The following is a 19,732-nucleotide window of genomic DNA, read 5'->3' as shown; positions in this document are numbered from 1 at the left end:
AACAAAAATTGGAAGCCAAAATACCAGGCTTGTGGTTTTCCTTCCTTTACCGAATTACTGAATAGTTACGCTTTTCTCTATCGACATTGTCAATTTTCTCTATCCACGTCTATTTTATGGTTCATTGAAGGGCCAGCCCTGCTTATAAGAGAGGGGGTAGTGGCTTTTAGATCCACCAAGCTGTTGCAATGCGGGTTGACATGCTTTGGGTGACAATTTTTAACTTTAAAGGTAACGACGAAATGACTGCAATCTCACCTGATGATAAGTGATGATACAATCTAAGATGAAAGCAGGCTAACTTGATAGGAGTAGGATACATTTCCCCACCCCTTCCGGTATCTACACGACATCGTACCCGAACGCTAAATTACCACCAGGCCAGGACTGAGCCAGAAATTATAAAACCCTAAACTGATCCGAGCTGGGATTCGACCTTTCTGTTGAGAACCACTGCATACCACTCATTTTAGTTGCATAACTCACTTTAGTTGAAAACCTTGTGCACATCATTGCTAAAACGATGTGTATGCTTGTTCCAGGTGTACATAGCGCTGTTTAAGCCGCTGCGTGTGTCGCGGCGCCAGTTCCGGCGCGTGCTCATGTGCATGAGGAACGTGCGACACCTCAAGTGTCACGAGCTGTACGCGCACGAGAAGGTCACCAAGGTGGACAGCCTCTCCCTGGTGTTGTCCGGGAAGTGAGTATATTGAAAATAAAGAAATTCCATTTTTTTAAGTACACATTTGATAGAACATGCGGATTGAAGATCATCACGTATAACAGAGCAACACCTCAAAAAATATGGTAAGAACACGTCGCACAAACAGCGCTGACCAGGGGTGCGATTCCGCGAATTCACACTTGTCGATGAAATTGTATTTTCATGGGATGCCAAAACTAAACTGTTATTAACAACGAAGTTTCCATGGAAATGGACCACGTCACAGCGCTGTAACTTTACAGAATGAGGGGACACGACAACATGAGGCATAGATGTTAAGCGGTAAGCTGTAATTGCACCGGGATCCGTGACCTTCATATAATAAGATAAATAAATAAATATCTGTCCAGCGCAACAGGTTTAATTAAGTGAATTTTCATTAAAAACACTGACAGTAGGCCATATGTAGTGTAGATGCATATGACCATCATTGGTCCACTGTTCTTTGATATGCGGTCGAAAAACCGACAACGACGCTATCTTATAACCATCGCTACCATAAGCAGACGCAACTACGTCTTCTACACGATGACCACCATAGTGTTCTATCGCGATGAACTATGTATAGTTCCAGCAAAAGGTTGAAGGCAAAAGGGCCTATTCTCTTTTCTACCCTGAGTTATTTTGTATCAGTCGCAAAAGCCAACAAACGTCGAACCGTGAAGTATAAAACTGACCATAGAACTCAATAGGGTGGAAATTATTGTACGATTACCACGCGGCAATATAATATTTGCGGTTTTTATCAGCCGCGGTTTAACCGCAGTGCGTTCGCTAATGTTTTTCTTTGAATCAGAAATTGAACTGTTTATCGCAATTGTATTATTTGCGTCCTCGTGGACACGGAAGAGAAAAGTGAGATATCCTGCTCTGTTCCTTGTCCTGTGTACCACCAGTTAGATCTTTTACAGTCCTGTCTAGCTATCGAAGTTATTTTCGGCGTTAAATAATCACCACTCCCTCTGTGTAGATATCCGAAAAATGCAACTTTCTGCCTCTGCCTCATTACAGTTAACATCGCGCTTGCAAATTACTCTTTCCGGAACTTGAGCATTTATGGGAAAGTGATTCCAAGAGATTTTTAAGCATTTTTCTTAATGCCATATCAACATCTCAAATTCTTGCAACCGTCGACAGCACTTCTTTATCAGTATCCAGGTTTACAGGCATATCTGTGCCATATAATATTTTTTTATCTGTATCAGTTTACTATGGTATCATCTAATTGAATAGCGTCTAGCAATATAGCAAACGAGCGTAGACTCCAATGGATAATCTCCATTGGAGTCTACCTTGTTTCGATGTTTACGCGCGTTTGGACTGCGTGTTATTTAACAAATTAAGTGTTGTTTTGTAATTAATTTTGTAATTTATCGGTTTTTCGATAGTTAGATTAACTTAAATTGTGCCGAAATCGTAAACTGGGATATATACCCACAGAAATACAATTGGCATTATCCTCGGTTTTTATTCAATAACAGCAAGACCTCAAAATGGAGGAGGTTTTTTAACTTTCAGTTTATAATTTATACCGAGTCATCATCAAATTTTAGCACAAATTGCTTTGTTTTCTGTATTATTTTGCGTGTTAATCGTAAAACAACAACAGTTTTTAACTTACGAGTCCTTGAATCTCGTTATTTCTTGATAATCTTTATGAATTTTGTTTATTAATAACAAAAGATTATTGTTCGAGTGCACTTTACGACGTGATTTAAAATTGTGAGATTACAAGTGTCACACGTTCAACCCCTATAACAACATCCTGTGGAACTTTGTCTACTTTATAATGGGAGCTTTTGTTTATTCAATGGGGGAAAACTATCAGCTCTCTTATATTAATGATGTGCTCGAGTCTTTTGTTCTTAATAACGGTCCATTATTTTCTTTACAAACTGTTATAGCAGGAGCATTGCTTGCGCCCAATTAAATGCCTTTATTATCATCGATACTCTACGTCTACCTTATTGCTCATTTTCTTAAAACCTATTTTTCAAATTTATTTAAAAGGACAGTTCGTGTATTCATAAATTAATTTCATTGAAATTCGACGTGAAAAAAAGAAAATCACGCGGAATATCAATGGCATTAGCCAAGAATTAACTTGGTTTAGGTCTGCGGCTATGTTTAGATCTCTTGCCATGAGAATGTGCATGAAGATTTTAAACTAATAAATGGCCGTAAAAGCTTTGGCCGTGGCCAGTTTTACTACCCTATAGGCAAACCCGTTGAACCTCAGAACAAAAACACACTAACCATTTTAGTCTGCATCATCGTTTATTATCGCAGGAGGAGACCGCAATAACACAGTAATTAATAAATTTATAACAGGTCCACAAACGGAATAATTGATTACACATGATACCGCGATGACGGATAAAAAACTGTACTCATTGAAATGTAATACAGTGTTCAATGAAGCCTGCAGATGTATGTAGCATGACACTGATAAATTACTACAAACGTAATGCGGTAATGTTTGTACAGCTAATTCGTACGTGTGTGCGAGCAATTAGCTTGTAAAAATGAATACGCCGTATTAGCTTCTCTTGATAATTATGTAACCTTTGTTGTAGATAGGTTTTGTGACAGAATAAACAGTACGATCATTTTGTCATGTTTTTTCTACAGTTTTCATGATGTGTCCTCCAAGAAATACTTCGATAGCATCCTTAACCATCGCTTTTTGAGAGTTACTAAGCTTTTTAAAAAGCACATTTTGATTTTCAGTAATTTTAGAAATGCGTAGCTACTGCTACTGAAATTTGCTACTGATTCAAATAGATAGAGTATCAATTTCGTGGTGCATTCAAGGAACAACTTCGATAATAGTATGTGATGTAATGCTGTTCTTTGCTCGACAAACTGATAACTAAGATTATCTCCGCAGCGAAAAATCTTTAAAAACTCTGATAAATCGTCTATGATTCCAGCAACAATAGAAGCCTTTAGCTGTAATTAAGTAGAAACACTGGCAACCTCCTTTTACACTGAAAAACGGTGATGGTGGCAGAATTAATTATGTACTTCCCTAAACGATTTCGGTCACAAATGGCTCTACTGGTAGTTACTATTAGATTTTCATATATGTACTCGTGCTTACAATTCAGCGTCTTGATAACATCTTTCCGATTTAGCGAAGCTAAGCCTTCATTTGGCGAGAAAGGATTGCGTGTTACAAAGCGAATTTAATATCCGATTTCATTATATTGTCTGGCTGACTCGAGAAGTAGGGGATTTATACCGTGACTAACGGACGCCCGCGACTGCGACCGCGCGTATTATCTTTACTCTTCGATTAATAATGAACAATTAATAAAAAGATTCTACACCTATTCCCACTTTCCCCTTTTAAAGTAAGTTGTGTCATTCCTCATGACTGTCTTAATATACAAAAATAATTATTACAGTTCTAATGATTAGCGCGCCAATGAAATGGACATTAATCGTAGATACAGTTTTCTAATAGGCAAGCTTCACCGGTAGATTTTCTGCCAAAGTCAAGGCCGAATTCGAGAAGATTGTAGGGGAACAGTATAGTTCACTAAAGATGTGTCCAACGCTTACCTCGATGAAAGACGTTAGGGTTTGTGAGCGGAATGGCTGATTTACAGCAGTCTTCTGTCAGTTAGTTACAACTGGATTTCAATGTTGCCTTCTTGATGAAAGAAACCGAGAGGTGGTGGCTTATTGCAGGTTCCACGAGTTGCAAGACACACCGTGTGCTCCTTGAGTTTCCTGGGTGCCTTGAAAGGATAAGAATGTCTTAATATCCGATTCCATTATACTGTCTGGTTCTGGTTGACTCAAGAAATACGGGAGTTTGTACCGTGACTAACGGACGCCCGCGTCTTCTTCCGCAAATTACAACTGGGTTTCAACTACAGTATCATGGAAGACTCTGATTGATCCATGTCCGGCTGACATGAGAAATCGAGGACCTGATAGCCATGCGTGTCTTATTGCCAGTGTAAAACCCTAGCATTGTATAAATGTGCGTAAGATTACTCACACTATAACATTTAAATGCCATGGTAACTTGTTGCAAATATAACTTACGTTCCAGTTAACCGTACACAGTATACGAGTAATAGTGCGTTGTTCGCGAGTGATTCACATCTCCTGACACAGCATCTGGCGCGAGTGCTGCAAATAAACCCTTGCATATAACTTGTGCGAGCGGCTCGCTCCCTACTCGACAAAGTATTATTACAGGCTAACTTGGACACGTATTAAATGGGTTGGCTCTTACTTACAGATACACATTGCTAAGTTCCGTTTATTTTTTCTTTTTTTGATTGTGCATGTTTCTTTCTTTTTCTTCTTCTTCTTTCTTTAATGGAATCGTAGCAGCGTCGACAGGCTCTGCCAGATCGGGTACTAAAGTATTTTTTTTTTGTTGTATTTTTAAATGTTTTGAAAGACACGTGCCTCCATGGGTTAACTTTGTTATGGTTCAGGTTACCGAAATGTAAAATATGTAAATTGTAATTTTCGTATAAATATTTTTTCTGTACCAAAATTTCCGAGTTTTTTGCTATAGTTTAATAGCAGCGTTTAAGACTCTCGTAGTTAGTTTAAAGTTACGACTGATTAGAGGGGAATTGAAATATTTGTCATCCTTTAAAAATATGTCTTTAAAAACAATGTAATGATGCTTCAAAAGTATTGATTGATGAATTACTTAATTCCAAGAAATTTTATTCTAAGGAATAACAAGTAATGATTAATGTTTTCGGAATTATTTCCGGTTAAGTGGAGAATTAACCTAACATGATAAAGACAGCCTAGCTACGAGTATGATGTCATTGACTGAACTCGACCAGAGTGTGTATAATTTTATTTGTTTGTCAGATGATTACAGTTGGCTCTTCCTGCGTTAGTAGGCAATTTCTCAGATGACGCCATTTTGATTTTCTTGATATCAGTTATGAGTGGTCAAAGTATAATTATGCATACATTTCAATGAATGATGTTTGTTAATGAGTTATCAGAACTGCTGGACTGGTCTAAATGAAAGGAGATGACCCAAAATTGCCCCAGATGAAATGAAAAATACTAAAATACCCAATAATATAAATGTGCTAAAATTACTTTACAATTTTTATATTGAATGTTATCAACAGAAATCTAGGAAATAGCGTATTCATAGGTATTATGTGAGATGTTATGATAATCATTACACATTATAAGATCAAAAATAAAATTTATAATTAATCTAGACATTACAATTTGCCCAAAGGTAAGAGTTTCGTTGTGACGCATTAACGTTTTTGCATGGACAATGTATGGAGAGTGGTTCATCTTAATTTTTCATCATTTATAGTAGGTGCTATTGCTAGATACATAGCATATTAAAGTCCTCCGGCGCGTCTGTCTGTTTGCTATAATTTCGAATTATTACGTGATTTTCACTACATTGAGTTTTATGTAATTTGATTGATTGAAAGCGTTGAAAGCTCACATCTCTCATCAAGTTTTCATAGAAATTCTGCATCGAAATATTAAAACTATGAATGGCGGGATATAGATTTACAAAAAAGTCCGTGATGGCGTATCTACAATATTATCGTCTATAAAAATAGTCAAAGTACTATCAAATTTTACATAAATTTTCTAGAAGACAAAGTCGCGGGCGTCTGCTAGTAGATTATAATTTGGAATAGTACAAAGGTTACCTTATTCCCATAGGAACGGTATATGCGCGGTTGAAACGGATTTGTATCCGTACCAACGGTGTTCTTTTTGTTTAGACAACATTACACGGAACATGTCATTCTGTGCGTTTGTTTATGGGAGTATTTATGAACACAAAAACGTTGCATCACCAACTAGCACCGTTAAGGGAAAATCGGGAAGCGAATCGACTGGCTCGTTAAAACGGTCCGTGTGACTTTTAAGGTGGGAACCCATGAATGGATACACCCATAGACATCTTGATTACAAGGCAATAGAAATGGCGTGTTCTGCAATCCATAAACTAATGTTATAAATGCGAAAGTAAATATGTTTAGTAAACTGAACATCCAAATGAAATTTGGTATAAAGATAAATAGGATCTTGAAGTAGCATAGGTATTTTATCCCAGAATAGTCTAGTTCCCGCGGGATTTGTAAAAAAAACAGAACTTCACACGAACGGAGACGCGCGCATTCGCTAGTAAAGAAAAGAAAGAAAATATGTTTATTAATTTTTAGAGTCACAAACAGTACACCTGTATGACCACCAGTATGATTACAGTACAACCAGTATGACTGTCTGTGAAACCGAACAGAAGGGGAACAGCATTAGCCGTTCATTGCAAAAAACCAATTCCCAGCGCCGATTTTCAGCTGAGACCCGGGTGACGTCACAACTAGTTATAATTACTAATCAAAGTACTTTCAAATTAAAAGATAATAAAAAACTTACTATTAGCAGCGTATGGTAAAACTATGAGTAACAAGGACGGTTATCTTGTACTTAGACTGTGGAGTGTAATGCACTCCACAGTCTAGATGCAATACACTACGCTTGTACCAGCAAGCGCTTGCTTATCTATATATATATATAAATGAATTGCTGTTCGTTAGTCTCGCTAAAACTCGAGAACGGCTAAACGGATTTATCTTATCTTGGTCTTCAAATGTTCGTAGAGGTATAGGGAAGGTTTAAAAGGTGAGAAAAATTAGAATAATTGCCGGGAAAACCATAAAAACAACCCTTTTCTATTTCCCATACAAACGTTTAAGAGTCAAGGGGTAGGGGTAGATTAGTGTAGAGTAGGGATAGGGAAGAAGTGCACATAAGTCAAAGCGAAGCTTGACCGGGTCCACTAGTCGTAAATAAATTACAAACGCGTACAAGCCATTTCTATTGCTTCATTATTAGGATTTCTATGGTTACGCGCGTGCAGCAGCTTTGCCGTGTCTGTTTTGTGTCTAACAACGGTTTGTTTTATCTACTCTCTGGGGTTTGTTCGCAGATGATTTATTAATTCCGACAATGGTATCAGAAGTACGAGTTGGAGTTGTTCCTCCTAAGAGAAATTTCAACGTTCTGGACTTATCAACGTTTGTCATGTTAATTAAAAATGTTGTACAGCTTTCTTATGAATCTAACTTAAATTATTTATGGCAGTGGCATGCATTGTAAAGGCGAAAGTTTCTGTGTCAGCTTTACGCCGTTGCTACTGAACCGATTTGGCTGAAATTTTAAATAGAGATAGATTATTCAGTTGAATATCAAAATGTTAATGGTTTACACATCAGCAGACTACTTTTATAAAACATTTTTCTTGTGGAATATGTTAAAAACTATTAATTTTAATGTTGCGTTCTGCAGGCGTCTTCTAGATGCATAAATGTTCTGCCTGGCTTTAATTTTCTGTTCTGTATAATCTGTACATATAATGACTACTCTAATTGAATTCCTTGTGCACATCACTGCGTCAAAGGAGACGACCGTGCTTTTTGTGAATGAAGCCGGTTGAGCCGTTGAAAGCAAAAGTCACTCGCCTCATTCGCGAGTCGTAGGCCTCGCCTTACGTAACCACAACCGGTAGTCGCAGTCGGTACCGTATGCAGGACCTTGGTGCACTGAGCGGATCACTTATTTTCACGACATACACACATATGTTTTTTTTTAATCTTTACAAATTAGCCCTTGACTACAATCTCACCTGATGGTAAGTGATGATGCATTCTAAGATTAAAGCGGGCTATTCTAATCCACACCCCTTTCGGTTTCTACTCGACATCGTGCCGAAACGCTAAATCGGTGATACGTCTTTGTCGGTAGGATGTAAAATTCGCGCGCTTTTTGATCTGAGTCCAACTAATTGATGATTAAGATGAAAATCCTCCGAACAACAACAGACAACCTGTTTTTTTGTAATTAAATTGCCACAAAATGACTGAGCTCGTAGGTCACAGTGTTTTAAATCATTTGTAGAATATCCTAATCTTTCAAAAGTCTTAAGCGATAATATATTTAAGTCCGACCCAGAATCTAACTTAAAGTTTTCTGACATACCGTTTTTACATAAAAACAATGTTTCAAACCACTTACTGTCTTTACATTTATCACCATTCAAGACAGATACGTACAATGGATCATTGATAGTTATTTCCTCGTTCACTTCAAGCACTTTTTTATTAGCTCTCACGCAACACTTTTTAAAATGACCCCTCTGGAAACACCGAAAGCACGTCGCGAATCTAGCTGGACACCGATCTTGGTCATTATGACCAATACCGCACGACACGCACTTTACATCACTATACGCGCTCAGCCGAGCATCGAGCCGACGACCCGGCTCATCGATGTACATGCGGCGCGCAGCGCTGTGCCCGGCGCCCCGGCCGCTCGAGCCGGCTGCCCCGCCCGGCGCGCGCGCTCGCGCCCTGTACACTGCATCCACCGCCGCGCCGGCCGTATACTCTGCAGTTTTAGCGACTTCAATTTGCTTGCCCTCCGTCAGTGATATTTCATTCGCGTGACAAATCTTTATAGCCTTCTCCAAGGTCAAGTCATCCGTTCTGAGCAATCTATCTCTCACTGTACTGTCACAAATACCACACACGATCCGGTCTCTTATCAATCCTTCTTCCAGTTGCTCGAACTCACAGCGTTGAGCTAGTAGTCGCAAACCTGTGACGTAGCCGTCCACATTTTCGCCGACTTCTTGATTCCTTGTAAAAAAACGATATCTGGACATGGTCGTATTTTGCTTAATGCAAAAATGTTCATTAAACTTCGCTACCAATACCTCTATGTCATCTTGACTTTCTTTTTCTATAAATTTGAAGGTTGAATATATATCGTATCCATCAGGTCCTACAAGATTAATTAGTAGACTCGCCTGGACATCTGCACTTTCTTTGTGAACCCCTGATGCCTTTAAAAATACATTGAACTGCCTGTACCATTTACGCCACGCGTCGGCTCGGCTCACCGGACCGCCTTCCAACACTAGTTCCGCTGGAGGCCTCGCGTGTTCCATATTTGCATTAGTATACAAACATCCGTAAATAAATTAACTCGGTTTGGATCCCACCGCTGCCACCATGTAATAAAAGACCATTGCGTGATATAAGACTGTTTATTTAATCCTTTGTTTTCTTACAATTCCATTTGACAGATGTCGAAATACAAACTAATAAAAAATAAACTTAGTATAGAAACTTATTCTATAACAAGTATAAAAAAATGGACCAAATTAACCTCCCGGCAAAATCCAGAATCCTAATTTTTATTGTTTTTGTGTGTTTGGTTAATTTCAAAGGTACCAAGACTCCGGCGTGTCTATTTACTGCAAAAAAGAGCCCTTTCACCTTGGCTCCTACTTTCCAGAGTATAGCTGTTCCAATTAGCGATCACGTTGAGCTTTTAGGTATCACCATCTGATGCAACCTCAATTTCGAGAAATGCATCGAATCTAAAGCTGAAATTGCAGCCAAAAAACTGGGAATTCTCAATAAGGTCGAGCGGTACTGCACACCCCAAAATCTCACCCTTTACCAGGCTCAGGTCAGATCTTGTATGGAGTACTGCAGTCACCTCTGGGATCGTCCTGCAAAATATCAGCTTGAAGCATTAGACTCGATAGATCGCCGTGATAGAAGGATCATTGATAGTGAACCGTTAGTACAGGAAATTGCAGACTTTGCAACTGTGTCTCAATGTAGCTTGACTGTCGGTATTTTGCCCGATTTAGTGAATGTGCTCAGGAACTATACCAACTAGTTCCTCCTTCTCCTTTCTACCACAGAACAGCAAGACACCGCAAACGATGGCATCTTCCTTCCGGCATTTGTGTTTCCTGACACTAAACATTTAAACACCTTCAAAGAAAGAGTAAATAGGCATCTTCTTGTTAAGCGCGCTCCAACTTAGACCGCATTAACGCTTTCTATCAGACTTTATTGTAGACAAGCGCAACAAAAAGTTCAAAACCACCGCACACTCAACTCTTCACAGTCTACAACACGCCACTTCAAAAATCTAGAATATATCACATATAAATAGTAATATTTGACAGACAATTAGAGTGAAGCTAAAAAGGCACGCCTGTCAGACGTCGCAGGGCGAGGCTGAGAGAGCTCTCATCACAAGGGGCCTTTGTAGCCGCTCTCAAGGTCTTAATGAAGACTGTTCTTACATTACCGACTCGAGCCGTGTGCTTTGGTCATTTGCACTGGTTAGATGAATTCTTGTGAGACCTCTTTGGTTTTGTGTTCCATTTTAAACTAGAAGTTCTAAGTGATCCAGAAAACTGCAGTTGTGTCGCAGAGTTTAGCCGCTGTTTTGAGCTATTTGAGCTTAAGTCGCTTTAGCAGTTTTTTTTTTGACTAGCGGACACCCGCTATTTACTCTCAGTATGCGTGTAATTCAGTTTATCCGCCCCTTACCTACCTACGCTATAACCTAACGCTTTGTTACTAAACTTTGCATATAGTTACAATCAAATATTTTGTAATAGAGATATGTCACTAACGCATCAAAATAGAGGCGAACAAAAGTGGCTAATTGTCTTAATTTCATTGAGTCGCATAGTAAACAACGAAAGTTATTTAAACAAATAATACCAAAATATACAATGTCGAGTTATGTGCTTAGGAACTTTAAAAACTGTTGGAATTAAACACAAAATTGTGCATGTATGCGCTCAGTGGCTCAGCTGAATTCAGCTCACTTTTTGCGGTTATTTTGTAGGCACGTAACATGTGCATAGTATAAAATGTTTTTGGGTCTCTGACTCTAACCAAAATATAAAATGTATAAAGAGACCACCCAAGTAAACTAGTATACTAACGCGTTGCCAATATAGTAAACATTCTACCACCTTGAATACAAACACTTGATTTGGCCCGGCATTCGACCACACCCTTTCCTTTTACGGGTTTTCTAATGAACTGGGTAATGAAGCTTTTGATCTCCTTGATTGGATTAGCGGAACGGGACTTGCTGTAGACTAAGATGGCATTGAATAGATTTTTTTATCGTATTCTAGATCGTCTTTGCTTTATTTGTTAATCACGGACGATAGCTGTCAATAACATGACATGATAATTGCGTGTTGTGTATCAGACCAGCAGGCTAATTCACTATCTTTGACGTATGCTAGTTGACATGTTTGAAATTGAGATTCTCTGTAATAAATGTCATCCGGTGCCTTCTGGTGGATATTATACAGTAGGTAGATGATATTTCTCAATTGATCTAATGCTTATGCCCAGCAGGCGCGGTGAGGTATTGAGTGCATAATTCGAGGACTGCTTTCTGTTTACAGTTTTGAACTTAGAAAAGCATGCAGATTACTATGCATGCTTCTCTTCCTGCATGTTGCCAGGAGGTTTACTTGTCTATTCTTTTGTTCCCTACCCCCTTTGGTGTCGGGTATATGGACAAATGCTATGTATAAGTTTCATTGCTTAAAAGAATTTTAAGAATATCCATTTTTCATCATAACATCACACTAATAGTCAGTCTATTGAAAAAACCAGAGAGGATGTCAAATCATAGAGAGATATCGTGGGTACCTTCAAAATATCTCAGAAATATCACAGCACAAAAATAAATAAAAACGGCAGAGAAATTGTGAACGCCCATTAATTCAGTAATTCCTGCAAAAGGTTAATTAGGAGCAAGTAAAACAATCAGTGCCATGTCAAGCGGAATCCTCGTAAACACGAGAACGCCTACAAACGAGCAATTACTTGCGCGAGGTATAATTCTGTTAACAAGAATGGCTATAAGGGCAAATGGTCTCTTAGCTAATGTCTTATGCTCCGCCGACGACAAACTTTTAAATAGCTTCGCTGTAAAAACTGATATAAAATATAAATTGCGCACTGCTGAGGTAAAAACTCTCTTAAACTTATTAAGCGGTGTAAGATTATTATGCGTTGGAATATAAATAAAGAAAAAACATGTTTTAAAACAAGCTTTGTAACGGAGTTCCTACCCAGCTTCATCATTAATTCTGGTTACCTGTTACTTGGTTTAGGCCCACAGTATTCGTCAAGACAAATAGAACGAGCCCAAACAAGATGGTATTGTGTCGTTTTATCACTGACTTCCTAAGGCCACCTTCCAGCTCTATTATCAAACCCATGATACCATCTACAGACAAAGTACTCATTAAAACATATCATACGAGCTCAAACTCGATGGGGTAAACGCGCTTGTTTCTTAGACTGCCCCGTCGTTTAACATCAGGTGATATCGCAGTCAATGGGTTACTTATCATAGAACTCAGACTAAATACATAAGGACTAGTATCGCACCCAAATTCACGAACACAATTTTCTGCCATTTTCTAAGGAAAACGAGCTTAGATTTCATACATATCTTATACTAAACTAGCAGGTTTTGTTCGTTTTTTACACCATTTAAGTACACAAAAATGTATTTTTACGGAGGTATTTAACCAACGGACACGATTGTAAACTATGAAACATCGATTTTTTTAGAGTCAGTGTTCATAATCGCATAAGATCGTTGATCATATACTTTGACAGAAAAATAATGTCTTGCGAGGCAGGTCTTTATCTAATTAGTCTGAGTCATAGAACAACAAAAACATATGGTTATCATAGAATAACAAAAAACTTATGGTTAAATTATCCGACACCTATCCGACGGTGGTGACACCGGTCGTAAATTTATTTCAATTTATCTATCTAGAATCTAGATAGATAGACTGATACGTTCTAGAGAGACGAGCTTAAAATTGTTAGATAACTCCACTAACGATGTAAAATTGGAGAGAGAATTTAGCCAACGATTACTCAATGTATTTAATACGAAGATACGTTTATACCTAGTGGGATGATTAATGTAGGCGTTCACTGTAATGTATGGCAGTCTGACATGTGGGGCGTTTAACCTTCTACGAGAGAATATTTATTTTGACGGCATCCGTGGCGCAGTGGTATGCGCGGTCGATTTACAAGACTGAGGTCCTGGGTTTGATCCCCGGCTGGGCTGATTGAGGTTTTCTTAATTGGTCAGGCTGGTGAGAGACTTCAGCCGTAGTTACCTAAGGCCGTAACCCTGCTGGTAAAGATGTACTGCCAAGTGCTTGGCAGTACATGCGATGCTGTGTAGAAACCGAAAAGGGTGCGGATTTTCACCCTACTCCTATACTCCTAGCAAGTTAGCCCGCTTCCATCTTAGATTGTATCATCACTTACCATTAGATGGGGTTATAGTCAAGTAATAAATTGTCAGTAATAATTAAAAATATACACAGGTTTATGTTTACTTGTCTTAAAATATAACATTTGAAATTATGAGCAAAAGCCCACGACTTCGTTTTGCGTGGAAATCTAAGTTACTCGTCATCAGGTATGGTACTACACTACCATCATTCAAGCTTTTTATAATTTTTTGTCAGTCTGTCTGTTTGTTTGTCTGGGCTAATCCTTGGATCGGCTGAACAATTACATAGGACACTGATTCACTGTCAGATAGAGAAGGTTATTGAGCAACATACAGGCTACTTTTGATTCTAGAAAATGCCATGGTTCTCGCTGTATTCGAGATAAAAAATAATTTCACGAAGACAAAGCTGCGGGCATGCGCTAGTTTTTTATATATTTCGAATATGTATCAGCAATGTGTAATGTTGACATTGTACCAGACTTTTTGATTTTTGGCTTTTCTACTGATTGCTATCGCTCAGAGTATATGTAGTCTAGACTGGGACAGAAGGCCAAGAGCCGAGGGAGTGAATATGACGCGTTTAATGAAACCTTACAAATACATCATGTAAATGAATACGATAGAAGCCCATCCTAATCGGCTTTAATCAGACCCGACTGAGTGTTTCGGAAGGTTGCGGATTTTTATAGGATCTGTTTTACTATTGGCTACTATGAAAGCTATGAGATGTGATAGCCCAGTGGATATCACCTCTGCCGAATAGAGTAGTTCCTCCTTTTTTTAAAGTAGGTTTTAAATCATATTAAATCGATGGATGATGCTGATCCGCAATTATTTAATTACCTCGGTCTTTATTCAGTTGTCTTGCATCCGGCATTTTTCACCACCAGGCCAAGGTCTGTGTTTACGCTAGCCAGCAATTGACAAGCTGCCAAACTTTTACACAACTTACGAGTGTTGGTGCACTTGCTTGCACTTGGGATCGGTGTGATGTCCACTACTTTGTAGGGAACAGGGCTTTAATATAAACAATCAGTAAGCAGTTACTGTGCACGCATTGACGGTGACCACCGCACGCCACCGCTGACAGATGCGAAGTGTACGGGCGGGAGTGGGGAGCTGACGTCAATACGTACACTTTTATTAGAACAGTACATCACAATCGGATAAAAGTTTCAATAGCCTATAATTGCTATAAAAATCTGCTATAGAAAAGTCATGATTCAGATAATGTAGTCATGGCTTTAATTGTAAGTTATCGACTAATTATCATCAATGTATAGTTTCAGCTAACAGATCTTTGACTGAGATACTCGTACGTACTCGTACTACTGTTAACTTAGGTGATTGACTTTACTTAAAGGATCTTGAGTTGACCTTTGCTCACTTCAACCCGATTGCTTGTTTGCCTGCAAACAATATACATAAACAATAAGGCAATCTATCTACGCAGGTGATAAATATGGTGCATGCTATATCCTAAAAGAAGAACTATTAACTAAAATAGTCGAAGAGAGATTGGTGGTGTGATTCCGCTATTTTATACTCGACGATGTTTTTTACAAGTTTTATTAGAATTTGAACTTTATTTCTTTAGAATGCCAAAAATAAAATGTCACTAACAACGACGTTGCTATGGAAATGAACGATGTCACATCGCTGTAACTTTACAGAATGCAGGGTATGTTATAACATCGACGGTTTGACGTAGACGTTTGGTTTGACCGTTTGATTATTAAATGTACTCGTATCAATACAGACAACTGTATGCTGCTAAGTAGTTAATGGTGTGCAATCAATATAGTTGTCCATAAACACAATGTCTACCCCCAAAGGTTTTTATGACCGGCATTAAAGAAAGATTTAAAGCCTCGTGCTTACTCTAACTGAAAAACTCACGCTGTTTGTGCTACTAAAGTTTCTTGTAAGAGATTTTCTCTAAAAAAACCACTTGTTCTAAGTACCCACTATTAGGTATTCAAAGTCAGCGTATCGTCATTACCTATTTAATACAGTAACTAGTGGTACTAACAGTAATTCAATATGAGTTACGACGTTGTCGTCAGTGAAGTATCCAATTTCTTATAATAGCGTCGAAGATGCGTCGTTTCAGGTTACGGGCGCAGGGAATCCATTAAACTGTGACCTTCGCTATCGCTCGCGAGTACAATGGAGTAAAGGTTATGATAAGGCGGCGCGGGGTTAATGATGCGACTACGACGTGTTATTTGATATGGACAAGTTCGCGCAAAGTTCATTTCGGCACTTAAGAGCGATACCCCATCAGTGTGGCGTTACGTTGCGACGTCGCAGCGTCGACCCTGTGGTGGTTTCACCCGCCTAGATCCTGTTCCTGTGAGAATACTTTGACTGTTAACAAACACTCCCCTTTTTCACGCAAGTCACTCTCCCCGCCTATCCCAAGTAACCCATAAAGAATTACACAACAAGAGATGTGGGCGGCTCGAACGCCATGAGCACACTAAAGCCGTCCGTACCGCAAGTCGTTTCAACACGGTGATAACAAATATAGCCTATAACACTCACAAATAACGTGACTTTATAGTGGTAAACGAATTTTTAAAATCGGTTTAGTAGGTCTAGATAACCCCCTGAAAAACCACAAACTTTACCTCTTTAAAATGTTAGTACTTATATATGACATGCCACATTAAAACTCCTTAGGGTTGGCAGTACATCTATGAAGTGCGCGCTCTTTCTATCACAGGCTCTCGTTCTAAAACATACAAAATCAGAACTTTTCTACAAATCCACGTAAAATAAAAACAACGCAGCTAAAATAGGCACACCCGCACACCTATTGTTTGTTGTTTTGTTCTGTATTCAACGGAAAACGGAGAAATTAATGTTTTAGCCCAGTTTAGTTGACCTTTCGGCTTGTCCCCCGGTTTAATTAACACAGTCTTAGCGCGTATTAAACTTTGTTTCAGTACACCTATTGTTTGTTTATTGTGGCGAATGCCATGTATGTGCGCGTGGTATGGGAGTAGACTTGACTGATCTCACGTGTTGTTTAGTTATGAATTACGATACAGTCTAACAAGGAGCGAACTTACTTGGAAGAGTACAAGTTATGTGGTGGATTTTGGAAGGTCCAAACCCCAGGGGGTGACGCGTTGAAATAAAACACGAGACTTGTAAATCGTGTAGATGCGTAGGCTTTAAGCTTCAAGAGTGAAGACTGAAGTGCGTAATTTAAAATTGGGAAGTCGAGTCTCTAATAAACTAACTTACACTAAACAATCTTTAACAAGATTATACTAGCAATTCCTTTGACAATTTCTATTTCAGAAGTTGTTTTTTATTAAGATGCCAAAAAACGTACCCATCAAATTAGATGAAGACAAAGCTCATATTTGGTGTGGGTACTCAACAATATGCAATACTTTAAAGTCAAAGATTCAGTTGTTTAATGCGCCATTCCTTGTGTTTTCAGGCTGGTGGTGTCCCAGAACCAGCGCGCACTCCACATTGTGTTCCCACACCACTTCTTAGACTCGCCGGAGTGGTTTGGCGTATCGACTGATGAATTTTTTCAGGTATGTACGCATGGTTGGCTTATTTATATTTGAGGCTTTTGGCAAATGTCAATTATGGGCAAGGGAGTCGCCAAGAGGTAGGGAAAGGCGGATTCCTCCCCCGTAGAGATTTAAAAAATGCAAAGCAATCAAATCTTTGGCTACATTCTATAGCTATAGTAAAAATAGAGTGTAACACGGTTTTATTTTGGCGATAGTTTGTATTTGACAAAAGTCCAGGAATTTGATAATTAAATTGTAGATTATTGAAAGGGTTGTTTTATGTTTCCCATCATCCCAAGTAGGTTTACATTAAAATTTTTCGTTCTTATTCGACAACTGAAAAGTTATTATTGTTTTTATTTTTATTTAATTGAATTTCTGTATGTATTCTATAGCTTACTTGTACCAGAATTCTGCTTCCCATATATATAATACACTAAATTCTGCTTCCCATATATATAATACAATACACTTAAAATTTTTGCTGTTAATCGTGATGGATAGAGGTAATACAAGAAAAGGAATAAGTCTGACGCTCGATAATTCGCCTGTCTCTGTATTTTATTCATATCCCATATTTATTTCGTCTAGGACATAATTATATGCCAGTGCGGGGTCACCATTCCATAGGCTCTTCGAACTATGTGCTCCGCCCATTGTCACTGTCTTGTTGAGCTATGTCGGTAACTTTTGGTTCTTCGGCGACATTTCATATTTATGATAATATTAATCCTCATAAAACGCTGCAAATTCCAGGTGTCAATAATGGCGATGGAGGAGTCACGAGTGCTGGTGTGGCACCGCGACAAACTAAAGCTTTCGATCATGTCGGACGGCTTCCTGCAGGCGGTGTTCGATCACATACTGGGTCGGGACGTTGTTCATAAACTGATGCAGGTCAGCTTTTTTTTTATTTTATTTAACGACAAATTAGCCCTTGACTGCGATCTGTTCTGGTGTGAAATGACGATGCCTGTACCTCAAACGGTTACGGAAAAACAACCTTCTTATCTGAGAATTTTCTTAATTCTCTACGTATCTGAAGTTTGCCAATCCGCATGGGGCCAGCGTGGTTGACTATTGGCCTAATCCCTCTCATTCTGAGATTTCAGACTTGTGTTTAACAGTGATCCGAATATGTGTTGTTAATAATAATAATGATGATTTATAATTATTTCAGGTGAGCGAAACGATGTCGGTGAGCAACGGCCACCTCCCCAACAGTTACGAGGAGGGCGAGGACAAGCCGATGCTGGTGGTGAAGAAAGCCGGCGACGGACCCGGCATCACTGCACTGCTCAACCGACAGTTGCAAGGTACGATGAGATGAGGATTGTGTGTATCAGTAGCAGCAGCACATAACATTCGCTGCAATTTTGGGAATGGAACGATTTGTGAAAAGGTTTCATTCTGGTTATACCCTTAGTTATGTTAGATTTGGTGGTGGGAAGTGGAAATCCAGCAAAATTATTGCTAGTATTGGCAGAGTGTAAATGTTATGTAATATTTACCAATTCCATTGTATACATTTGTATATTTATTAATATTTAAAACATGGAAGCTACGCGGGCACTGTTAGTTTTTAGTTTGCTTCCTTACGTTTTTTCGAACAATTTGATTAGCAGAGGACGTGCCGGTTTGTATTTCAGCATTATGATTGGTATTAAATTATGATGCGAATTGAATCGTATCAGTGTTTTCAATAGTTAGCATTATTTTTGATCTTCTATCTATATTTTAGTTCCGAGATAAGTAAAAATTGCCTGGATTAGACTATCAAAATGCTTTTTAAAAATAGCAATCAATTGTTTGAAGGATCAGCTATAGTTTTCTGTTTAAAGTTTTATGAAGGCATTATAAAGATTTTCAACAATTTTAAGCAATAGACCAATAGATAAATAATTTTAAAGAAGTACCAAGTTGGTACTTTAAAATTAGCTTTATATAGAAATGTTGGATGCACATCAACGTTCGTAATATAAAACGTTGAATTCATACGTTTTATATGAACTCTCAATAATAAATTAAAATCGCAAAGTAAACGTAGTTGAGTGCACAAGACCAAGTCGGTCGTAAATAAAGGGTTCTCTCTAGGGACTGTATTGGGGCCTTTCCTATTTCTTAGTTCCGTAAATGACCTTTGGTATCCTTTTGAGAATAACTACGAGTTAGTTTTGTTTGAAGGTACAGATTTGTCTGGTGGTTTGTTAGATTAGTATGTAAAGACTTTAATACTAGTATATGTAGATTGCTTTGAAGCTTTATTTATTTAAAGAGAAAGTTATTAACCCATTTAAGGATTTCATTGTTTAGTAAA

General features: G+C 38.4%; 2 protein-coding genes across 7 annotated transcripts in view; one reads left to right on the top strand and one right to left on the bottom strand.

Annotated features, from left to right (window-relative positions):
• LOC112049413 (cAMP and cAMP-inhibited cGMP 3',5'-cyclic phosphodiesterase 10A) overlaps positions 1 to 9,517 on the bottom strand; it is a 61,888-nt gene extending 52,371 nt beyond the window's left edge. Inside the window, exons 1-2 of one of the 5 annotated variants that reach the window (XM_052885196.1) lie at positions 8,974 to 9,087; positions 8,812 to 8,894 (exon numbers count right to left, since the gene is read on the bottom strand). In XM_052885196.1, the coding sequence (XP_052741156.1) occupies positions 8,812 to 8,821 (10 nt within the window). In that variant the 5' untranslated portion in view covers positions 8,822 to 8,894; positions 8,974 to 9,087. Of the gene's footprint in view, positions 1 to 8,773 lie in introns of all 5 variants that reach the window. The other 4 variants (XM_052885197.1, XM_052885194.1, XM_052885193.1 and 1 more) reach the window with 4 other exon arrangements.
• Positions 1 to 19,732, top strand: part of LOC112049401 (blood vessel epicardial substance) — a 70,877-nt gene that overhangs the window by 38,622 nt on the left and 12,523 nt on the right. For both annotated transcript variants that reach the window (XR_002887086.2, XM_024087272.2), the window contains exons 2-5: positions 543 to 700; positions 17,331 to 17,433; positions 18,172 to 18,312; positions 18,596 to 18,731. Coding sequence is in view for 1 of the 2 variants with exons in the window: in XM_024087272.2 (XP_023943040.1) it covers positions 543 to 700; positions 17,331 to 17,433; positions 18,172 to 18,312; positions 18,596 to 18,731 (538 nt within the window). In the remaining variant the exon portion in view is untranslated. The remainder of the gene's footprint in view (positions 1 to 542; positions 701 to 17,330; positions 17,434 to 18,171; positions 18,313 to 18,595; positions 18,732 to 19,732) is intronic.

This window comes from Bicyclus anynana, chromosome 13 (genome assembly GCF_947172395.1).
Source record: "Bicyclus anynana chromosome 13, ilBicAnyn1.1, whole genome shotgun sequence".
Taxonomy (NCBI): Eukaryota; Metazoa; Arthropoda; class Insecta; order Lepidoptera; family Nymphalidae; genus Bicyclus; species Bicyclus anynana.
The sequence above is the reverse complement of the archived record's forward strand: the minus strand, read 5'-3'. Positions and strand labels throughout refer to the sequence as shown.